This window comes from Sinohyriopsis cumingii, chromosome 7 (assembly GCF_028554795.1).
Source record: "Sinohyriopsis cumingii isolate HCF-2022 chromosome 7, ASM2855479v2, whole genome shotgun sequence".
Taxonomy (NCBI): Eukaryota; Metazoa; Mollusca; class Bivalvia; order Unionida; family Unionidae; genus Sinohyriopsis; species Sinohyriopsis cumingii.
Window position 1 is genome coordinate 18,024,252 of NC_142967.1, and position 21,333 is coordinate 18,045,584.

General features: G+C 34.2%; 1 protein-coding gene across 1 annotated transcript in view; it reads left to right on the plus strand.

Moving 5' to 3' along the window:
* LOC149794792 (MMS19 nucleotide excision repair protein homolog) overlaps positions 1 to 18,041 on the plus strand; it is a 128,110-nt gene extending 110,069 nt beyond the window's left edge. Inside the window, exons 22-26 of the mRNA XM_089964444.1 lie at positions 3,816 to 4,002; positions 7,936 to 8,018; positions 9,539 to 9,706; positions 10,023 to 10,183; positions 14,277 to 18,041. Of these exons, the coding sequence (XP_089820570.1) occupies positions 3,816 to 4,002; positions 7,936 to 8,018; positions 9,539 to 9,706; positions 10,023 to 10,183; positions 14,277 to 14,304 (627 nt within the window). The 3' untranslated portion in view covers positions 14,305 to 18,041. The remainder of the gene's footprint in view (positions 1 to 3,815; positions 4,003 to 7,935; positions 8,019 to 9,538; positions 9,707 to 10,022; positions 10,184 to 14,276) is intronic.
* The last annotated feature ends 3,292 nt before the right edge of the window (positions 18,042 to 21,333 follow it).

The window sequence follows — 21,333 nt, forward strand, 5'->3', positions numbered from 1 at the left end:
AGCTGCAATATCTTTACCATGAACCAGCTTATGTGAATTGATCTTCATCAATGACATCTTCCTTTTTCCCTCATGATCTCTCACAGACCAGTTTTACATATTGGTCATGCAGGTGTGATTTCAGTTCTTGGTATTATATGTTTACTGCCAACTCTAATGGTTAAAGATTGTTCATTTTGAGACAGACACAAACAAATGAGTGATTCCATTGTCTTTCCTTTTTGTTAGTTTCTTTGCACTTGGATGATTTTGTGAACATCAGATATTGTAACATCCTTCTAAATTGTTAGAGCATGGGGCTGTTGGTCAAGGGTTTTGGTTGATATATGGAATCATGAGATTATCCACATAACTTGAATTTTACCACTTGTTAGCCACTGTGTTAATGCCATCAATGTCATAACCTAATGATCTTACAACAATATGGACAGTGGAATCTTGTGCTACAAAATTATGTTGTCCTATGATGTTTAATATAAATTGAATAAATAAAAATGTTTATTTAATCAAACTATCTCTGTATTAAAAAGGACACTGTGACATTGATGGACTCAAACCCTAATACAGCATAATAGTTAACAAAGCACTGATTGAAGAAATTCAACTTTGGCAAAACTTATGTTAGTGAAAAATCTTATGTTGGAGAGGAAGTATCCAAAAGACAATACATATGAGCTGTGGAAAATTTTACATAACAACCAGCTCAGAAACAAATCACACATTAATGTTTATATAATTAGAGGCAACATCTTTAAAAGATTTTCAATTGAGCTCTAACAGTGTGGAGAAGGAAGAAAAATGAGATGGATATGGAAACATTAGGTAAATATTTTACTATGGCTGTTTCCTCCTTCCCCTCCTTTTTTCTACCCACTACCCTCATTATTTTTGTGAGAAGTTGGATGTGCCCCATTTAGGTAAAATCCTGGCAGCATCTCTGTATGAATGGAAAGATGTTATTTAGTCCTTTTGGGAAAGGCTCAGTTTGAGGGGGATTGTAGTTTTTCCTTATGTTAATAAGTTTTCTTGGAGAACCATAATTTACTAAAATATGCATTTTTCGTTAGCCCTAAAATGCACATTCAAACCTGAATGTTATTATGAGCTTTAAATGATATCATTTAACATTTTTTAAACAGACATTGATGCATGTCATATGTCTCAGTTGGCAAGTCAACTGTCAATGTCATGACATTATCTCATCATCATTGTCATGTGTTATATTTTACTTCATCTTATCAGCCAGTCAAGTTACTTTTCAAAATGTCATGCAAGCTTCATTCTGGTGTAATAAGGGTGACATCTTTTTATTTTTAACCAGCTCTTCATTTGGTAGAAATCTCATGAAGATACGTGAGAGGTCTGGTCAATGCATGAGTGGTCTGGTTGATACATGAGAGGTTTGGTTGATACATGAGTGGTGTGGTTGATACATGAGAGGTCTGTTGATACATGAGTGGTCTGGTTGATACATGAGTGGTCTGGTTGATACATGAGTGGTCTGGTTGATACATGAGAGGTCTGGTTGATACATGAGAGGTCTTGATACATGAATGGTCTGGTTGATACATGAGAGATCTGTTGATATATGAGTGGTCTGGTTGATACATGAGTGGTCTGGTTGATACATGAGAGGTCTGGTCGATACATGAGAGGTCTGTTGATACATGAGTGGTCTGGTTGATACATGAGAGGTCTGGTTGATACATGAGAAGTCTGGTTGAACAAGAGTAGCAGATCAGTCTTTGTATTGTTGGCTAAAAATTTGTGAACATACCAGTAGTCGTTGATGTGCTGATTAAAAATCTATGAACACATGAGTAGTCTTTGATGTGCTGATGAAAAATCTATGAACACATGTGTAGTCTTTGATATACTGTAAGAACCAAGTCAATACTGTTTGCATTTTGACATGCACTGTGTGATAGAAAATAAGTTCTTTTGAAGATTTGTTTGTATCATATGTGAAATGCAGACAGTGAGATGCAGCAATTGGAATGATAAGGATTCAGATGACAGCATGCATTCATATATGACAGCAAGACATGTCCGTGAGCTGTTGACAGATTATTTTCAAGCTGTATATGTGTGTGTGTGTATATATATATATATATATATATATATATATATATATATATATATATATATATATATATACACACATATGCAGAACACTTCAGGTTTTTCCACATAGCCATGATGAAATGGTAGGGATATGCATACATTGTCTTGGATGTAGTCAAATGAACACCATCCATGGCTTTAATTTATACTATTATAGGGATATGTATACATTACAAGTATAGGGATATGCATACAATGAAATTTTAGGGATATGCATACATTTCCTTGGATACAGTCAAATGAACACCAGCCATGGCTTTAATTTATACTGTTGTAGGGATATGTATACATTACAAGTGTAGGGATATGCATACATTGAAATTGTAGGGATATGCATATTTTATAATTGTAATGATATGCATACATTGAAATTTTACAGATATGCATACATTTCCTTGGATGCAGTCAAATGAACACCATCCATGGCTTTAGTTTCTACTATTGTAGGGATATGCATACATTGTATACATTAAAATGGTGGGGATATGCATACATTATAATTGTTGGGATATGCATACATTGAAATTGTAGGGATATGCAAACATTATAATTTTAGAGATATGCCTGCATTGAAATTTTATGGATATGCATACATTTCATTGGATGCAGTCAAATGTACACCATCCATGGTTTTGGTTTCTACTATTGTAGGGATATGCATACTTTTCTTGGAGATTGCTCCGGTGGCCTGTAGGGATATGCATACATTTCTTGGAGATCACTTTGGTGGCCTAATGGTTAGAGTGTCCACCTCGGAAGTGGGAGGTTGTGGGTTCGAACTCCGGCCAAGTCATACCAAAGACTTACAAATATTGTACTAACAGGTGCCTCGCTAGGTGCTCAGCATTAAGAAGTTACTGTTAGGACTGGTCGGCCTGGTGTCAGGATAATGTGACTAGGTGGAACATCATGCTACATGTCTGCAGCATGATGCCCCAGTGCTAGACAACACTATAAACTGCCACACTGCAGACATCGTAGTGATATGACTGAAAAATTATTAAAGCTATGTTAAAAATCCTAATCACACACACACACATACACACATTATTTCGATGCAGTCAAATTAACACTATCCATGGCTTTAGTTTCTACTATTGCCAGCATGAAGATTTGGAAAGTGAAAAACACAGTTATCTTTTAAGCCAGCAGGACACATTATGGCATAATTAAATAGGATAGATAAAGTAAGACCGAAAAGGAGCACATGACATCTCAAATAGTGTTTTGATACACTGATATTAAGCCAGAAATGGAGTATTTCATGGTGTGACATCACAAATGATGAGTCATCAGAGATGAGGAATGAACATCAGATAGTGTGTCTGCCAATCAGCTTTTTGTGAAAGATAATGGTAGCAATCGATGTAAAAAGAATTGGGTAGTTTTGTCTTTTAAATCCAATGAATTTTTTTCTCTTCATAGAAAAGCCCGATACATTCCAAATTTCAAATTTTGGCATTGTATGCTCCCAGTTTTATAGTGAAAACAAAAATTTAGAATCACCTAAATAAACCAGCACCTTATTAACCCAAAGTTAATCAAAATACAGCCTGAGGTTACTGCCTGTTATCTAAAGCAGTTGCTCTTTTCATTTTTAAGTGGACATTCTTATAATTATGAAAAACTGTTTCTTTTATTAAGCCTTAAATGTGAGATTACTGAATTCAGTTTTATAACATTTTTTGCAGCTGATAAAGTTCCTAGCTGATGCAGATGTTGGTAAAGAAGCCGCTTGTGGATTTGGGATAATCATAACAGAATATGATGATGTTATGACCAAACCTTTGGGAGCCAATGTTAGGATGATGTACAAACAGCGATTTTTCATTGAAAATATAGCCTTATTAACAGAGGGGTTTCAGAGTTCACAGCCAGGTAATGCAATGCTACCTCTTTATATATCTGCCATTTATGCAGAGCATATTATGATATGACCCTGTCTGTCTGTCTGTTTTAACTCTTTTATATTCTGCATGATAACTTAGGTTCTACAAAACATACATCCACCAAAAGTAGTACATAGCTTGCAGTTGGGGAAAGAAAGAAGTATTTTTATTTCAGGGTCAGAAAATGAATGGTCACAGTCAAGGTGGTTCAAACCAGAAAATTAGTTTCTGGCCAATAACTTGAGTTCTCTGCCATCAACAGTTTCCAAACCGTTTAGAAGTTTTCCACTAGGTATAAGGAACAACCTTATCGATTTTTTTAGTCAAAGGTCATGGTCACTATAAGGAGTATAGGAAGGAATCTATGCCTGATGCTGTACAGATATTGGAGAGAAATTATTATAATGAGCTTAGGAAGGAATCTATGCCCGATGCTGTACAGATATTGGAGAGAAATTATTATAATGAGTGGAGGAAGGAATCTATGCCTGATGCTGTACAGATATTGGAGAAAAATTATAATAATGGGTATGGGAAGGAATCAATGCCTGCTGTTGTACAGATATTGGAGAAAAATTATAATAATGGGTATAGGAAGGAATCAATGCTTGCTGCTGTACTGACTTTGGTGAGAGATTATAATAATGAGTATAGGAAGGATTCTATGCCTGCTGCTGTACTGACTTTGGTGAGAGATTATAATAATGAGTATAGGAAGGAATCAATGCCTGCTGCTGTACTGACTTTGGTGAGAGATTATAATAATGAGTATAGGAAGGAATCTGAAGAGTCAAAGTAACCTAGTTTAATAAATTATAGTCCATGCCTGGACTTTAATATTGGGTGCCATGATGGGCTTCAACAATAGTGCTCCATGCTGGACTTTAATATTGGGCTCCATGCTGGGCTTAAATATTTGGTCTCCATGTTGGACTCTGATATTTAAATGAAATGACTTCTCGCTCTAACCAGAAGATGGCAAAGTTGATGAAATTAGTGAGAAGTTAGTGTTAAATTTTCTAAATTTGTATTATGTTCAAAATAGAAATTTGAAAGTTTTATTTTTGCATATTTTCAATTTCAGATTATTCAAATATTGATGAAATATTAAAAATTTTAAAAACAATATTATTTTTTATTTTGCTTCAGCAAGGTTGTTACATAACATAAAACTATCACCTCAGAAATAGGTTATGGTCATTGATCAGCAATAATTTTTGTAGTAGAAGTCCACTTGTCATATGATTATAGGATGAAAATTGGATAAAAGTACGAATTTTGTCAGTACTGGACCAGGATATCTTTACATGGTTTTAATTTGTTGCTGATTAAGCTGTAGCAGTTTTATTTGTCTTTTTCCTTTTACACTGATCATTGTGGATGTTTTGGCAGGAACTACATAGAAAGCAGTGTAATTTTCATAGAAAGCAATGCAGTTTCCATAGAAAGCAGTGTAATTTTCATAGAAAGCAATTCTTTTCCATAGAAAACAATGTAATTTCCATAGAAAGCAATGCAGTTTCCATAGAAAGCAGTGTAATTTCCATAGAAAGCACTGCAGTTTCCATAGAAAACAGTGTAATTTTGAGAGAAAGCAATGCAGTTTCCATAGAAAGGAGTGTAATTTCAATAGAAAGCAATGTAATTTCTATGGAAAGCAGTGCAATTTCCATTAAAAGCAATTTTATTTACATAGAAAGCAGTGTATTTTCCATTGAAAGCAATGCAGTTTCTATAGAAAGCAAGTGTAATTTTCACCACTCCAGAGGCTTAAGTGGTTAGAGAATCTGCCTCTGATAAGGGAGGTTGCAGGGTCGAACCCCAGCCAAGTGATACCATAGACTTATAAAAATGGTACTACCAGCTGCCTTGCTTGGTGCTCAGCATTAAGAGGTTAGTGTTAGGACTGGTCAGCCTTGTGTCAGTATAATGTGACTGGGTGGGACATCATGCTACATGTCTGTGGCGTGATTACCCCGGTGCTAGACATCACTATAAACTGCCACACTGCAGACATCATAGCGATATGACTAAAAATTGTTAAAGCTACATTAAAAATCTAAATCACACACATGTGTAATTTCCATGGAAAGCATTGTAATTTCTGACATTTATGACCATCATCAAATTAGCACCAAAACAAACTACTAAACATAAAACCTCTTTTTCAAATTTTTTAGCTTCCTCTTTGAAGAGAAAATTGACACAAACGTCAACATTTAGTTTTGAATTTAATACATTGTTTTAAAACAAATGGGGTTGAGATAATTTCATGACAGGCATAGTGAACTTTAAATTTTGGGCCAGTTCAGGTGAAATGATGAATCTGAGGATGACTATTTCATTTGACTGCTGCTAGCATGGACCCAGGACTGTTGAATATTTAATGTTCAAGGATTTTTTCTTTGTATATTTGTGTGAATTAGCATTGCATAAAGGATAAAAAGTTTAGGATTTGTGAGGTTTGTTTCACAAAAGATGGTTGAAAATCCATAAATGATCAAGGTTTATGTGACTGAAAGAAAGGAAATGGCTTTTGCCTGTAACTTTAGTTCTAGACAGTGAGTCATGAGAAAAGTTTGTGATGGGCATGGTCTAGTTTACTTAGTAACCTCATATCCCACTATAGCATAGTCTAGTTGCTTTAGTTACCCTGTATCCCACTATTGCATAGCCTAGTTACCTTAATTACCCTGTATCCCACTATAGCATAGTCTAGTTGCCTTAGTTGCCATGTATCCCTTAACAGCAGAGTCTAGTTCCCTTAGCTACTCTGTATCCAACCATAGCAAAGTCTAGGTGCCTTAGTTACCCTATATTCCACTATTTCATAGTCTACTTGCCTTAGTTACCCTGTAACCCACTATGGCATAGTCTAGTTACCTTAGTTACCCTATATTCCACTTTTATTAGCAAAGTCTAGTTGCCTTACTTCAGTTACCTTGTATTGCACTGTCTCTATAATTTGATATGCAAAGAGCATTATAAACAAAAATAATTTAAAGGTCAGATCTGTTAATGTAATCATTATACTTTTATTCACATTCTAATGATGTTTGAAATTAACAAGAATCCATCATTATTGGAAGACTGGGGGTGATTTTGCTGAACTAATGGATTTACATTCAATATTGTATTTTAATGATCAGTTTGACATGTACAGTCGGCTCCACTTAAATGCATATCGCTTAATTGCATAGATCGCCTAAGTGCATAGCAAAAGTATGATCCCGTTTTTCATTGTAAATATACATGAAATCTGCTTAAATGCATACTCCGTTTATATGCATAGCTTGGGTCCGGTCCAGATGCTATGCATGTAAGCGGAGTTGACTGTATATATTGAATACTGATTTACATTAATTACTGTATTTATTGATCAGTTTGACATGTATACATTGAACACTGATTTACATTAATTACTGTATTTATTGATCAGTTTGACATGTATATATTGAACACTGATTAACATTCATTACTGTATTTATTGATCAGTTTGACATGTATACATTGAACTATCTGATTTATGTGTTTTGCTGATTTTCAAGCTTCTCTCCCTTGCAAGAAGCACACAAAACTACAGAATTTTTATAGTATAGGGTTTCAAAATATCCACTGCAAGAAGTGCACAAAAACACAGAATTAATTTAGTATAGGTTTTGTTCTATTTCACTGCAAGAAGCACACAAAAACACAAAATTTGTATAGTATATGGTTTTCAGTCTTCTATTGCAAGAAACAAAACACAGAAATTTGATTGTTTAGGATTTTCCAGTGCAAGTCACACACAAAAAGCACAACTTAAGGACTTAAAGATATTTATTTAATTTTATTTGCACAGAACTTTTAAAGTATGAATTATATCTAAAAAAAAAAACATTAATTGCACAAATTTTACCTCCTTGTGTTTAATTATTTACAGAGGTGAAGTCAAATTATCTGAAAGCTGTGTCAAGTTTGTTGAAGGGACTACCTCTACAAGTACTGATGACTGAGTTACCAAAGGTAGGTATTGTAAATTTTCTCCCCAAATCCATGGCATTCTAATAAATAATCATGGTTAGAGTTAAATATCCTCTTTTTCAATTAACTAATGTGTAATTAATTGAATTACATATATTTCAATGAAACATAAAGGCAGTGGAACCAAAATTTGGAGTAACACAATTCTGAGTTAACACAACCACTCTTGGGAACACATCTATCATGTAAGTTGGGGTTTAGCTGTATTCCTGATGTACGGTAATCAGGTAAGCATTGCTAAAAAAAACATTTGTACTCTTAAAATTGCTTTCCTGGTAACACATTGCATAACAACACTCCAAGTGAAGCTTGGTATAATTGCAGTACTGTAATTAACTTGCTCATTTAATTTATACAAGACCACCACAAGAGACTGGAGGTAATGATGTTGTTGTTGTTGTAGGGTTTAATGCCATTTTTGAGCACACGATAGGCTTTACATGGCGGCCAGTATTAATGGTGGAGGAAGAACCAAGGAGAACCCCGGAAAGAACCACCAAACCACGAGAAGCTACTGGCAAGCTTTCTCACATACCCACATTGGCTGAATCTGAGACTTGAACCCACGCAGACAGATGTGAGATGGCAGTGATCCGTAATGGAGAGCACTTTAGACCACTCTGCCACTTGGGGCCCCTGGAGGTGATGAACAAAAAACATTAATAATTTACTTTACAGACTTACGTCATTTGTAGTATCTTTTAGAAAATCATCCAAAAGAATTGTAATATTGCACATTAAAAAATGTTTGGCCCAGTGTTGTATTGTGGGTTACATTACTTTCTGAGAAAACTAAAACATTATATTAAAAACATTGCCATGATTACTCATTGCAACAGACCGACCACAAAAGTTCAAATCAAAAATGTTTCTTCTGTGGACACAATTGTTACCTTTCCTTAATATGCAACTTTATGTACTGACAGAAATGTAATTTTTTGCAAAATAATGAAACTTGATACCCTAAAATTTAAACAAAATTCATGCATTCCTTAATTAAAATCATAATTTACTGTTTCACCCAGTTTTGATCTTAGGAATAAATCTAGTGCTAGATAATAATATTTAATTTCCTATATTTCTTATGAAACAATTATTCATATAGCATCCTCTATAAATTTCTATAAAGCAAAAAGATAACAAAGCAACAATTTACTATCCAGTGCAGTAGTGTTTACAGGAGTAGTGTCACTGAAGCAAGTTGATTGTATTGTCTCTGAGCACATGCATAGAATTAAGGATGTTAACCGTTTGATTCAGTCTGGAATTATGTCCTCCCTCCCTCCATCAATATGCAATAATTGAAGGCAGTGGTGAGATTACGAGTTTTTCCCAAGTGACAGTAGTAGCTGATAGACCAGTAGTGATGGCATTGATTTTGTACTTTTTGTAAAATGGGATTCATTTGTTAGTTTATATGGATGCAATTATTTAACTGTTACTATGTACACACACTGTCATTGTAATGATGAATTTGTGCAAAATATTATGTACTGTTTCAGCTATTTCCATTGCTAGTCCAGTCACTACTGTGTGATGACATTGACCTTCAGTTGTCCACCATGGTGACCTTCAGTGACCTTACCCATGATGCACCAGACCTTATAGCTAAAAATGTTGATTCCATAATACCCCAGCTTCTGAAACTCTCAAGATATGAAGCATCAATGGTAAGTTTGTAAGAAGCATCTTAGGGAGTGATGATTGTGGATGTCTTGCTCACTAATCATCAGTTAGCTTCATGTACTTTACTTTTTGATGGAACTACAATGTGCTGGAGAGTTTTGACAGTAAAATTTGTCTCTGTTACATGTTTATGTCTGTATAATTAAGCAAGTCAACCAATACAAGAATCATAAACTTGAGCATCTGAATAAGTATTATTTTGTAAAGATGTAAGTTTGTAATTTTTGTCCCGCCCACAGTTCTATAAGTACATTTTCTTTTCTCTCCAATACTTTTTTCACTATATTTGTTTCTTTCCAGAAAGTGAGAATAGCAGCCTTGAAGTGTATCAGGAGTTTGACTGTGTTGCCATTACATATTAGTCTACCATACAAGGCTTCAGTTATCAGAGCACTGGAACCAGTCCTGGATGACAAAAAACGATTGGTCAGAAAGGAGGCTGCTGGTGCCAGAAATGAATGGTATTGTGGACTTTTATTAATTCATAGATACCTGCATGCAAACATATTTGCATTAATGCATATATACAAACAAATAGATAAAATGGGAGACACACATGCATTCATAATTGTACATTCAGATGCCTAGAATAAATGGTATTTCACAACATTATGATATTTTGTTGTTGTTGTTGTGGGATTTAACGCCATTTTTCAGCACACAATAGGCTATGTATGGCGGCCAGTATTAATGGTGGCGGAAGAACCCGGGAAAACCCCAGGAAGAACCACCAACCCACAAGAAGCTACTGGCAAGCTTTCTCACATACCCACATTGGCCGAATCCTAGACTCGAACCACGCAGACAGATGTGAGATGGCAGTGATCCGTAACGGAGAACACTTTAGACCACTTGGCCACTTGGGGCCCCGCTTTCTCACATACCCACATCATAACATTATGAATGTGGTTAAGTCATTTATCCATCTTTCTTCATTTTGGAGACTTTAATGTTTATAAAATGCCTTAATGAAAATGATTGCATGCAAATCTTCCTGAGTTAATTATACAACAATCAGGTGGATCCAAGGTTTCTAATATTTGTGTCAAGAAAAGACTGTACCTTAACCACCATGTAATTTCAGACTGTACCTTAACCACCATGTAATTTTGGACTGTACCTTAACCACCATGTAATTTCAGACTGTACCTTAACCACCATGTAATTTTGGACTGTACCTTGACCACTTTGTAATTTTGGACTGTACCTTAACCACCATGTAATTTTAGACTGTACCTTAACCACCATTTAATTTTGGACTGTACCTTAACCACCATGTAATTTCAGACTGTACCTTAACCACTTTGTAATTTTGGACTGTACCTTAACCACTTTGTAATTTTGGACTGTACCTTAACCACTTTGTAATTTTGGACTATACCTTAACCACAATGTAATTTCAGACTGTACCTTAACCACCATGTAATTTCAGACTGTATCTTAAACACCATGTAATTTTGGACTGTACCTTAACCACCATGTAATTTTGGACTGTACTTTAACCACTTTGTAATTTCAGACTGTACCTTAACCACCATGTAATTTTGGACTGTATCTTAACCACTTTGTAATTTCAGACAGTACCTTAACCACCATGTAATTTTGGACTGTACCTTAACTGCTTTGTAATTTTAGACTGTTCCTTAACCACCATGTAATTTCAGAATGTACTTTAACCACCATGTAATCTGCAGTCATTGTGGTCAAGGCTGGATACTGGCATGTCCAATGTTTGATCCAGATCCAGGATTCCTATTAGATTCAATGGAGTTCATTAGGAAACCAAACTGCTATTTTAATTCCTAGAATGGTGTCCAACAGATGAAAACTTGTTTACAGCGAAAATGACAATAGCCCTCTTAAAAAGTCTTGTAAAAATAATTTATTATAAACTACTGAATATTGGTGTAACCTACAGAAAAATATTGACTAAATTTGGTGTAACTTATTAAAACAATATTGACTTTAAAATTGGTGTAACTTATAGAAAAGCATTCACAGTCTTTCTGAGAAATACCTTGTTAGGGTTAGCAGGTCAGTAATTTAAACACTTCATTACTTAATACTCAGGTTAGTAATTTACACACTACTTACTCAGGTCAGTAATTTACACACTTCTTTAATACTTGGGTCAGTAATTTACACACTAATACTCAGGTCAGTAATTTACACATTACTTACTCAGGTAAGTAATTTACACATGTCCTTAATACTCAGGTCAGTAATTTACACACTTCTTTAATACTCAGGTCAGTAATTTACACATTACTTACTCAGGTCAGTAATTTACACGTCTTTAATATTCAGGTGAGTAATTTATATTCTTTAATACTCAGGTGAGTAATTTACACATTTCTTTACTTACTCAGGTCAGTAATTTACACACTTCTTTAATACTAAGGTCAGTAATTTACAAACTCCTTTACTTACTCAGGTCAGTAATTGATACTTTATTACTCAGGTAATTAATTTACACACTTCTTTACTTACTCAGGTCAGTAATTTACACACTTCTTTACTTGCTCAGGTCAGTAATTGGCACTTTAATACTCAGGCCAGTAATTTACACACTTCTTTTCTTGCTAAGGTCAGTAATTTACACACTTCTTGAATAATTAGATTCAGTAATTTACACACTTATTTGCTTACTCAGGTCAGTAATTGACACTTCTTTAATAATCAGGTCAGTAATTTACACGCTTCTTTAATACTCCGGTCAGTAATTTACACACTTATTTAATACTCAGGTCAGTAATTTACATACTTATTTAATACTCAGGTTAGTAATTTACACATTTCTCTACTTACTCAGGTCAGTAATTTACACACTTCTTTACTTTAATACTCAGGTCGGTAATCTACACACTTCTTTAATACTCAGGTCAGTAATTCACACTTCTTTCCTTACTCAGGTCAGTAATTTACTCACTTCTTTACTTACTCAGGTCAGTAATTTACACACTTCTTTACCTTAATACTCAGGTCAGTACTTTACACACTTTTTTACTTTAATACTCAGGTCAGTAATTTACACACTTCTTTAATACTCAGGTCAGTAATTTACACTTCATTATTTACTCAGGTTAGTAATTTGCACACATCTTTACTTACTCAGGTCAGTAATTTACACACATCTTTACTTTCTCAGGTCAGTAATTTACACACTTTACTTTAATAATCAGGTCAGTAATTTACACACTACTTACTCAGGTCAGTAATTTACACACTACTTACTCAGGTCATTAATTTACACACTTCTTTATTTTAATACTCAGGTCAGTAGTTTACACAGTTCTTTAATACCCATGTTGGTAATTTACACTTCTTTACTTACTCAGGTCAGTAATTTACACACTTCTTTAATACTCAGGTCAGTATTGTGCACACTTCTTTACTTACTCAGGTCAGTAATTTTCACACTACTTACTCAAGTCAGTAATTTACACACTTCTTTACTTTCTCAGGTCAATAATTGACACTCTTTTTAATACTGAGGCTGACCTACTAGATCAGTCATGGTAGTATCTCTGTGGTAGATAAGAAAGGTATATAGTAATGGAAAAATGTTCTTGTGTGATGTTCATATTTTTTTAGAAGTTCAATACAAGCTGTATTAAATGTCTTGGAACATTTTCTTCCTGATAGGGGAAGGATGTAATCAGTGTTATATTGAGGATAAATGTTATATATGTTGTATGTGCTGTCTTGCCATTATGTTTACAGTGTACAGCCTTCTGGACTGTGTATTACTATGTGTCGTAGAATACATTTGTGGAGTCTCGCGTGTATGTGTGTGTGATAGAGTAGGTGGAGTATTTGAATAGATAAGTGTTCACCATAATAGCAAGTGCATTGTATGCTGGCACTCAATACTAATCCTGCCTTATCCTCCTGTCTTTGAAGATAGTCTATCAGAAGTCTTCATGGAGAATATGTATCTAAGTCTACTTTTCTATTTATTTCACAAGAATTATAAGTAAACACTATGTAGAAGTCTTAGTTCTGGTAAGGATTGTACATAATTTATAAATATGGATGATATTTACATCGCATGTGAATTGTGTGGAGTTCATATTGCTTTGTCTCTGTTGTAATTCTTGTTTGTATTAATTTTGTACTTGAATGTTTGTTTTGTATGTTGTAAGTTTCAATTGCTACCCTATTCAAATACCCGGTCGACAAAAACTTTTATTTATTCATAACTTTTTAAAATCACTTTCTGTTCTGATCACTTCAACCATATTCCCACTTTCTCTTATCTATTGATAATTTTTAATGACTTTTTGTTTGGGTATGATATTTCCACCATATTTCTACCACATCTATCATGTGTGACATCATTGATGCTCAGTGTCACAGAATATATTGTGTCACAACATCTTAAGATATTAAATTATGTGCAGACAAAAAAAAACTTCATTAATTCTATTCATGATATGTGGTGTTCATGAAATGTTTTTATGACCTTGTGCATCTTAATAGTCTGTTTTGGGCTCCATCCCATTATGTCCTTTTTAAGGCAATTTTTACTGCATTTTTAATTTTTCACCACAGGTTTTTGCTGGAGATGGTTGAGAAGTAAGGCTTAAAACAGACAAATATCCCTTAGCGCAACTATATGATGAAGGAAATTTTGTCTGTCTACCATACAACGTGAAAATGAAGGCTGTGAAAGGCACTGGAAGGCAGTCCATACATAATGAACACTAGGAGGAACAAATTTAAGAAGTCATGTACATTATTAGTTTAATTGAATATTTCAAACTCAAATCACCAAAATCTTGAGCAGTCATATTTTTCCAGGGCAGTAACACTTTACAGACTTCTGATGTACATACATGTGATTTCACCAGGACATTATACTGACAGATCAAGCACTTTTTATTCTTTTGTTGCAAACATGTTTCTTATGTCTTTGAAAATATGTAATGTTTTTGAAAATATGTCTTACACATTTGTAACCTTTGCAAATCATTCATCTCTCTTTAAATATTCATTCTGCAAAGATTAAGTCGGTTTGACACATCTTAGTTTTACTAGAACAGCATAAGGTGGTCTGTTTGACACATCTTAGTTTGACTAGAACAGTATTAAGGTGGTCTGTTTGACACATTTGTGTTTGACTAGAACAGTATAAGGTGGTTTGTTTGACACATCTATGTTTGACTAGAACGGTATAAGGTGGTCTGTTTGACACATCTGTGTTTGACTAGATCAGTATAGGTTGGTCTGTTTGACACATATGTGTTGGACTTGAACAATGTAGGATGACCTCTATAATAGTTTATAACATTATCTCAGCTACTGTTCATATGTACAGAGTCAGTTGATATATTAATTGATTGTATGATAACACAGGAATTTTATTCAGAATTTAGAATTGTTATTTACAGCTAGAAACTCACAATGTTTGCAAAATCATACATATACACAAATCTGCACTATGCATGTAAATTGTAAAACTTGTATATGCTGCTTACAAATGTAATTTGTATTCAAAATATATAATTAGGACTGGCTATATTATTTTGATAAATGTTCCCAATTATTTTGTAGATGTATTTCAAGTATTAATAATCCAGGACTTTTTTGTTTTCTTTTTAGAAAGCAGCTCATGTTTGTCCATCTGTCATTTTAGTTATCTGTCCATTGTTATGACTCTATGGTCTTTACCTAAGTAACAGAAAGAAGCAAAACAATCAAGTTTTTTAAAACTTAAGAAAAAATAATTTAATTCTCTGAGTTAAAAAATAAAATTTTAGAGGGACTTACAGTTTTATGGATTAAATTCAAACTAATCATAAAAGTTATATCACAGATCCAAAAGAATAGAGTGTTCTGAATGAATTCCATGTTTTTAATGTGTTGATGTACAAATAATAATAAATATGCTGAACTGCCAACAGATGTAATGTATCATACTGACAGTGTCCAAAATGTTTTTGAATGAATTCACAATAATCATAAAATATTGTTTAGTCCAAACAGTCATATAAGCACTTTGTAATTCCATTGAATAATTTAAATAAATGATTCCCCTCAAATTAAATCTAAACATTAAATGCTTCTGCAGACTTAAAATACATCCCACCTGACCTAAGTTCATAATCAAGGCTGTGTCTAGAACTGGAACCCAAGTAAACAACCTATTTATAGCATCATGATCTTAATATAAAAAATGAAGTCATAGACAAAAGTTAGCTATAAAATATGGAATTTACACATGATCATTACAATCTACAATTATGGACAAAATTTAAATGCACAGTATAGATATGCATAATACAGTCAATATGTTAACCTGTTGTTCTATCTCCACATTAACTGCCCTGCTTGGAAGTATACAAAACTTGTTATTGTACATGTCTGTTACAGTGTAACCCCACAATAGCATGCTTCGCTCTACATGTCTGTTGCAATGTAACCCAGCTTTAGAATGCTTCATTATACCACATTTTCAGATATAACATGATTGTGGCATGGCTCCCAAAAATTCTTATATTTCTTCAGTCATGAAACAGTACATTTTATTTTTCCAAAGTTCAAAAACTAATATGTGAAAGTTCATCATCCTTAAGTCTTATGATTGCATCTTTCAAAGTTTCTTTAATTTGTTAATGTTCATTTCAGATGTGTCAGTAGTCGATGACTACCCTTTCATCTTAGCTTAGTTTTGAGAGAAAGTCATCTGACTTAAAAGCTGATTAGTGTTAATCTTATTGTTATTGAACTATGAACAATAAAAGCCAGCAAGTCTTTTCTGTTTTTCTTCAATACCTTCTTTGTACAAATTTTGCTCATTTGGAAAAAATAGATTCTCATCTGAATTGATAATCAATTATTTCAGTAACTGTTAATCATCAATGTTAATCTCATGACATAAAATGAATGACCCCTATTATGACTATGTTCTTAAAATAAGTAATAAAAAAGAATGAGAAGCAACAAGCTTTGCAAAATTCAACAGATAACTTAATTCCCTAGAATACAAAGTGAAAAATGTAAAGAGAACTTACGGTATTGTGAAATAAATCCCAAATAATCCTAGAACTTGTAACACAAGTCCTACTGATCACAGTTCTGAATAAGATTCCAAAATAAATCCAATGCTGCAAGTGTTGATGTGCCTGTGATAGCCTATCTCATAGTGTGTGCCAGCAGCCTTTTATTGATAAACAATAGTACAATCCAAGAATATATCCTTTTTTGAATTTCACTATCAATCCCAGTCTTTATTTCTAAGAATGCAATTTTTGAGCACTTTGTATTTCCAGAGAAAAATCACTTGAATTAAATAATTTGAAGAAGTAAATTCAAGCCCAAATGAAATAATGAACACAACAATAATACTACTGATTTTGCTTAGATCTTAAAGCACGAATTCCCTTTTACATTTATGCTTTTCAGTGTGTTAGTGACATACTTATGTTTAATATTATTATTGTAAATTTGATGAAGCTTTGATAGATAAAATAACACATGTAACAGAAAATTCACTGTTAGAATTTATTCCTTTTCACGAGTAGGACTCGTAGAAGAAAGTCACATGTAGAGTGTGGGTTTAATATATTTTTTTTGTTTGTATTAACCATTAGGGACATTGATATAATGTAATGGACTATAGGCATTTGTAGAGTGGATATTTATTCATTTCATATACATATATTCGAGTATTTTGTGTGATAGCATATTTTGTATTATACGCTACTAGTTTCATCTATTTGTACCTGAAACTGGTGGAGGGAGAGGTGTACTTGTGCCAGACTGAAACTGGAGGAGGGGGATGTGTAGGTGAACCAGTCTGATACTGGTGGAATGTGTTGTTGCACCTAACTGAAATTGGTGGGAGATGTTGTTGTGCCAGGCTGAAACTGGTGGAGGGTGTAGTTGAGACAGACTGAAACTGGTGGAGGGTGTAGTTGAGCCAGACTGAAACTGGTGGAGGGTGAAGTTGTGCCAGTATGAATCTGGGAAGTTGAGCAAAAGTGGAACTGTGATATTTTTGGGGTTTTTTGTTCAAAGTGGGAAGTTGAACCAGAGTAAACCCGGCATGGGTCGGAACTATATTTTATTTCGTTTCATTTTATATAGCATATCGGTTATATGAACCGTCGTCATCATTATCATTGGTAATTTCAGCACTGTGTCGTCATCATCTCAATCCTCGTCATTATCATTAGATACATATATATATAGATATTTCTTTCTTTTGTGAATGTGTGTAGGGTGTGTGCAAGAGTCGGATACTGCATAGATTGTTTCATTTATTATTTTTGTGCCATAATCTTATCGTACAATACACAAGTATCGTCATTCACACACATTGTTTGTGTTATTCATTTAGTCCAAAGCCCACTCAGTTTCAGTTTTGTTACACACACAACATTGTGTTATACCAGGGTCACACAACATTGTGTTATTTCAGGGTCATGCAACATTGTGTTATACCAGGGTCACACAACATTGTGTTATACCAGGGTCACACAACATTGTGTTATACCAGGTTCATACATTTTTTTTATACCAGAGTCACACAACATTGTGTTTTAGCAGGGTCAAACAACATTGTGTTATACCCAGGTCATCCAGCATTGTATAGCAGGGTTGCACAACATTGTGTTATTAGGGTCACACAACATTGTATTATACCCAGGTCATCCAACATTGTGTTATACCAGGGTCACACAACATTGTGTTATACCTGGGTCATCCAACATTATTAGGGATTCATTCCTGAACAAGTCAACTTGTGCTTAATGTTTGGATTGGGTCAGCTTGCCCTTCTTGAAAATATACTTTTTTACTTAATCATCTTTGCACAGAGTAGCACATAAGGCCTCAACCAGAGCTCACCACCATTGTCTGTCTGATGCACATCTCGCCAGGAGTCTCCATCATCTCCATCTCCACTCCTCCAGTCTGCATGTCTTTCATCAGCCATCTGGGATCCATCTGAAGGTGATTATGTGTATGGCTATGCATGGCATTCTGAGTATATATAAATATAATGTCACCCAAAATTGACACAAGTTCAGTCTGCGAAGGGCTCTTCTACTTTACCCTTATCTGCTGGAAAAAAGACAAAGTGTATTTCAGAAGGCCAACCTTTTTCATAACTTTTATTTCAGAAGGCCAACGCCTTTCATAGCCTTATATTTCAGAAGGCCAACCCCTTTCATAGCTTTTGTTTCAGAAGGCCAACCCCTTTCATAGCTTTTATTTCAGAAGGCCAACCCCTTTCATAGCTTTTATTTCAGAAGATCAACCCCTTTCATAGCTTTTATTTCAGAAGGCCAACCCCTTTCATAACTTTTATTTCAGAAGGCCAACCCCTTTCATAGCTTTTATTAATATTTCCTTGCATACAAGTAAGAATCTAATAAAAGCTTTAAATAATAAAGTATCGCGTTAAATATGGCTTTATTAATCAATAAAAGGTTTAATGGGAAGAAGGGGAATTTCACAAGAATATTATGCACATAAATAAATAAAACTTTATGAAAGGGAATCCATTTTGAAGTAAAGAACACAAGCAAATAAAAATTGTAAAAAGGGAACCCATTTGGAAGTTTAGAACACAAGCAAGGAAAAAAATGCAGATTGAGTTATAATAAACTTGTTCTGGAAATGATCAATAGTAATTTCCCATACTCTGTGCATAACTATCTTAAGAGTTGAAAATTTTCAGCAATATCACACTGCCTTCATCAGTGACTATTAAACTGAATTCATTGCTTGGGGGGGGGGGGAATAATTTCAAAATTCATTATTAGGAAAACAAATTCTGAAAATTAAATTTCAGGTCTTCACGTCTGTCAAGTAACATGAACAATTGAACAATATGTCAATTTTAGTTAATATTTGGTAGAAGAGAAGGAAAATGTTGGCTTAAAGGTTTTGCTCTTTTATTCTTTGAAGCTCAAATGTCACTCATGCCTTGTTGTATATATTTTCCCCATCTTTGGACAGAAAAATAAATTATTTAAGAATTATTGATGTATTTATTAACACAGGTTCTTGAGTACTGTTCGTTTGGTGTCATTATGAACAGGACATAAATATCTGAGGCAATGTAAAAAATATCCTCTGGTCTTGACTTGCCACTCCCCCCCATATTAAACTTTGCCTGAATGATTGTACTGTGCACCACATTTTATGTTGTCTTGCAACCTTGTGCCAAGCATGCATCTAGGAGAAAAAAATGTGGTTCTTGAATTAAATTGGAAAAATTGTGAGGAATATATAGATTTGCTGGATGAATGCAGGACAGAAAACATCACATTAAAGAAAAGCAGATTGTGATATGTATTGCCATAATGACAAACTGTAATATACCTTTATACCGGTGTATCATTACACCACTAATATAAGTATCATATTGGGACTGCTATACCATACATAGTTAAAATCCTGTTGGGACTATTGTACCATATCTAGCTAATTTAAGTATCCTATTGGGACTACTGTACCATGCATAGCTAATATAAATATCCTATTGGGGCTGTTGTACCATACCTAGCTAATATAAGTATCCTATTGGGACTGCTGTACCATACCTAGCTAATATAAGTATCCTATTGAGACTGCTGTACCATATATAGCTAATATAAGCATCCTATTGGAACTGGTGTGCCATACCTAGCTAATATAAATATCCTATTGGGACTGCTGTACCATACCTAGCTAATATAAGTATCCTATTGAGACTGCTGTACCATATATAGCTAATATAAGTATCCTATTAGGACTGCTATACCATACAAGGCTCCTATTGGGACTGCTGTACCATACAAGGCTAATATAAGTATCCTATTGGGACTGTTGTACCATACATAGCTAATATAACTATCCTATTGGGACTACTGTACCATACATATCTAATATAAGTATCCTATTGGGACTGCTGTACCATACACAGCCAATATAAGTATCCTATTGGGACTACTGTGCCATACCTAGCTAATATAAGTATCCTATTGGGACTGCTGTTCCATACATGGCTAATATAAGTATCCTATTGGGACTGCTGTACCATACCTAGCTAATGTAAGTATCCTATTGGGACTGCTGAACCATATCTAGCTAATGTAAGTATCCTATTGGGACTACTGTACGATACCTAGCTAATGTAAGTATCCTATTGGGACTGCTGTACCATACCTAGCTAATGTAAATATCCTTAACAATCAGATATTAGATTAATGTTGTCTCCAAGTTGGAAAACTGAAAAATCAAAAAAGCATCCACCCTGGATGTGTGACCATTTTATTTTGAGATGTGTCATGACTGGGTATTCCAAATGACACTGCAAACGTACCAAACAAGGCATAATACCACTATGCACATGTTTGCTTAATATCTTAATTCTCTCTCAAATTCAATATACAATCATATTAATGTTAAGAATTAATATAAATTGCCTCTCAAGTGTAGCCCTCCCAGAAAGATTTTTACAAATTTGTCTTTAATGTCTATATATAATGTAGATGCTTAGTAGTATGGGAAATAACTCTTCCCAGATATTATTTGTATGACCTCCCCATGTCACTGCTAGTGGCTACCTATTTATATGTTCTTTAGTTTAAAGTTTTACTACAGGCAGCATTGCACC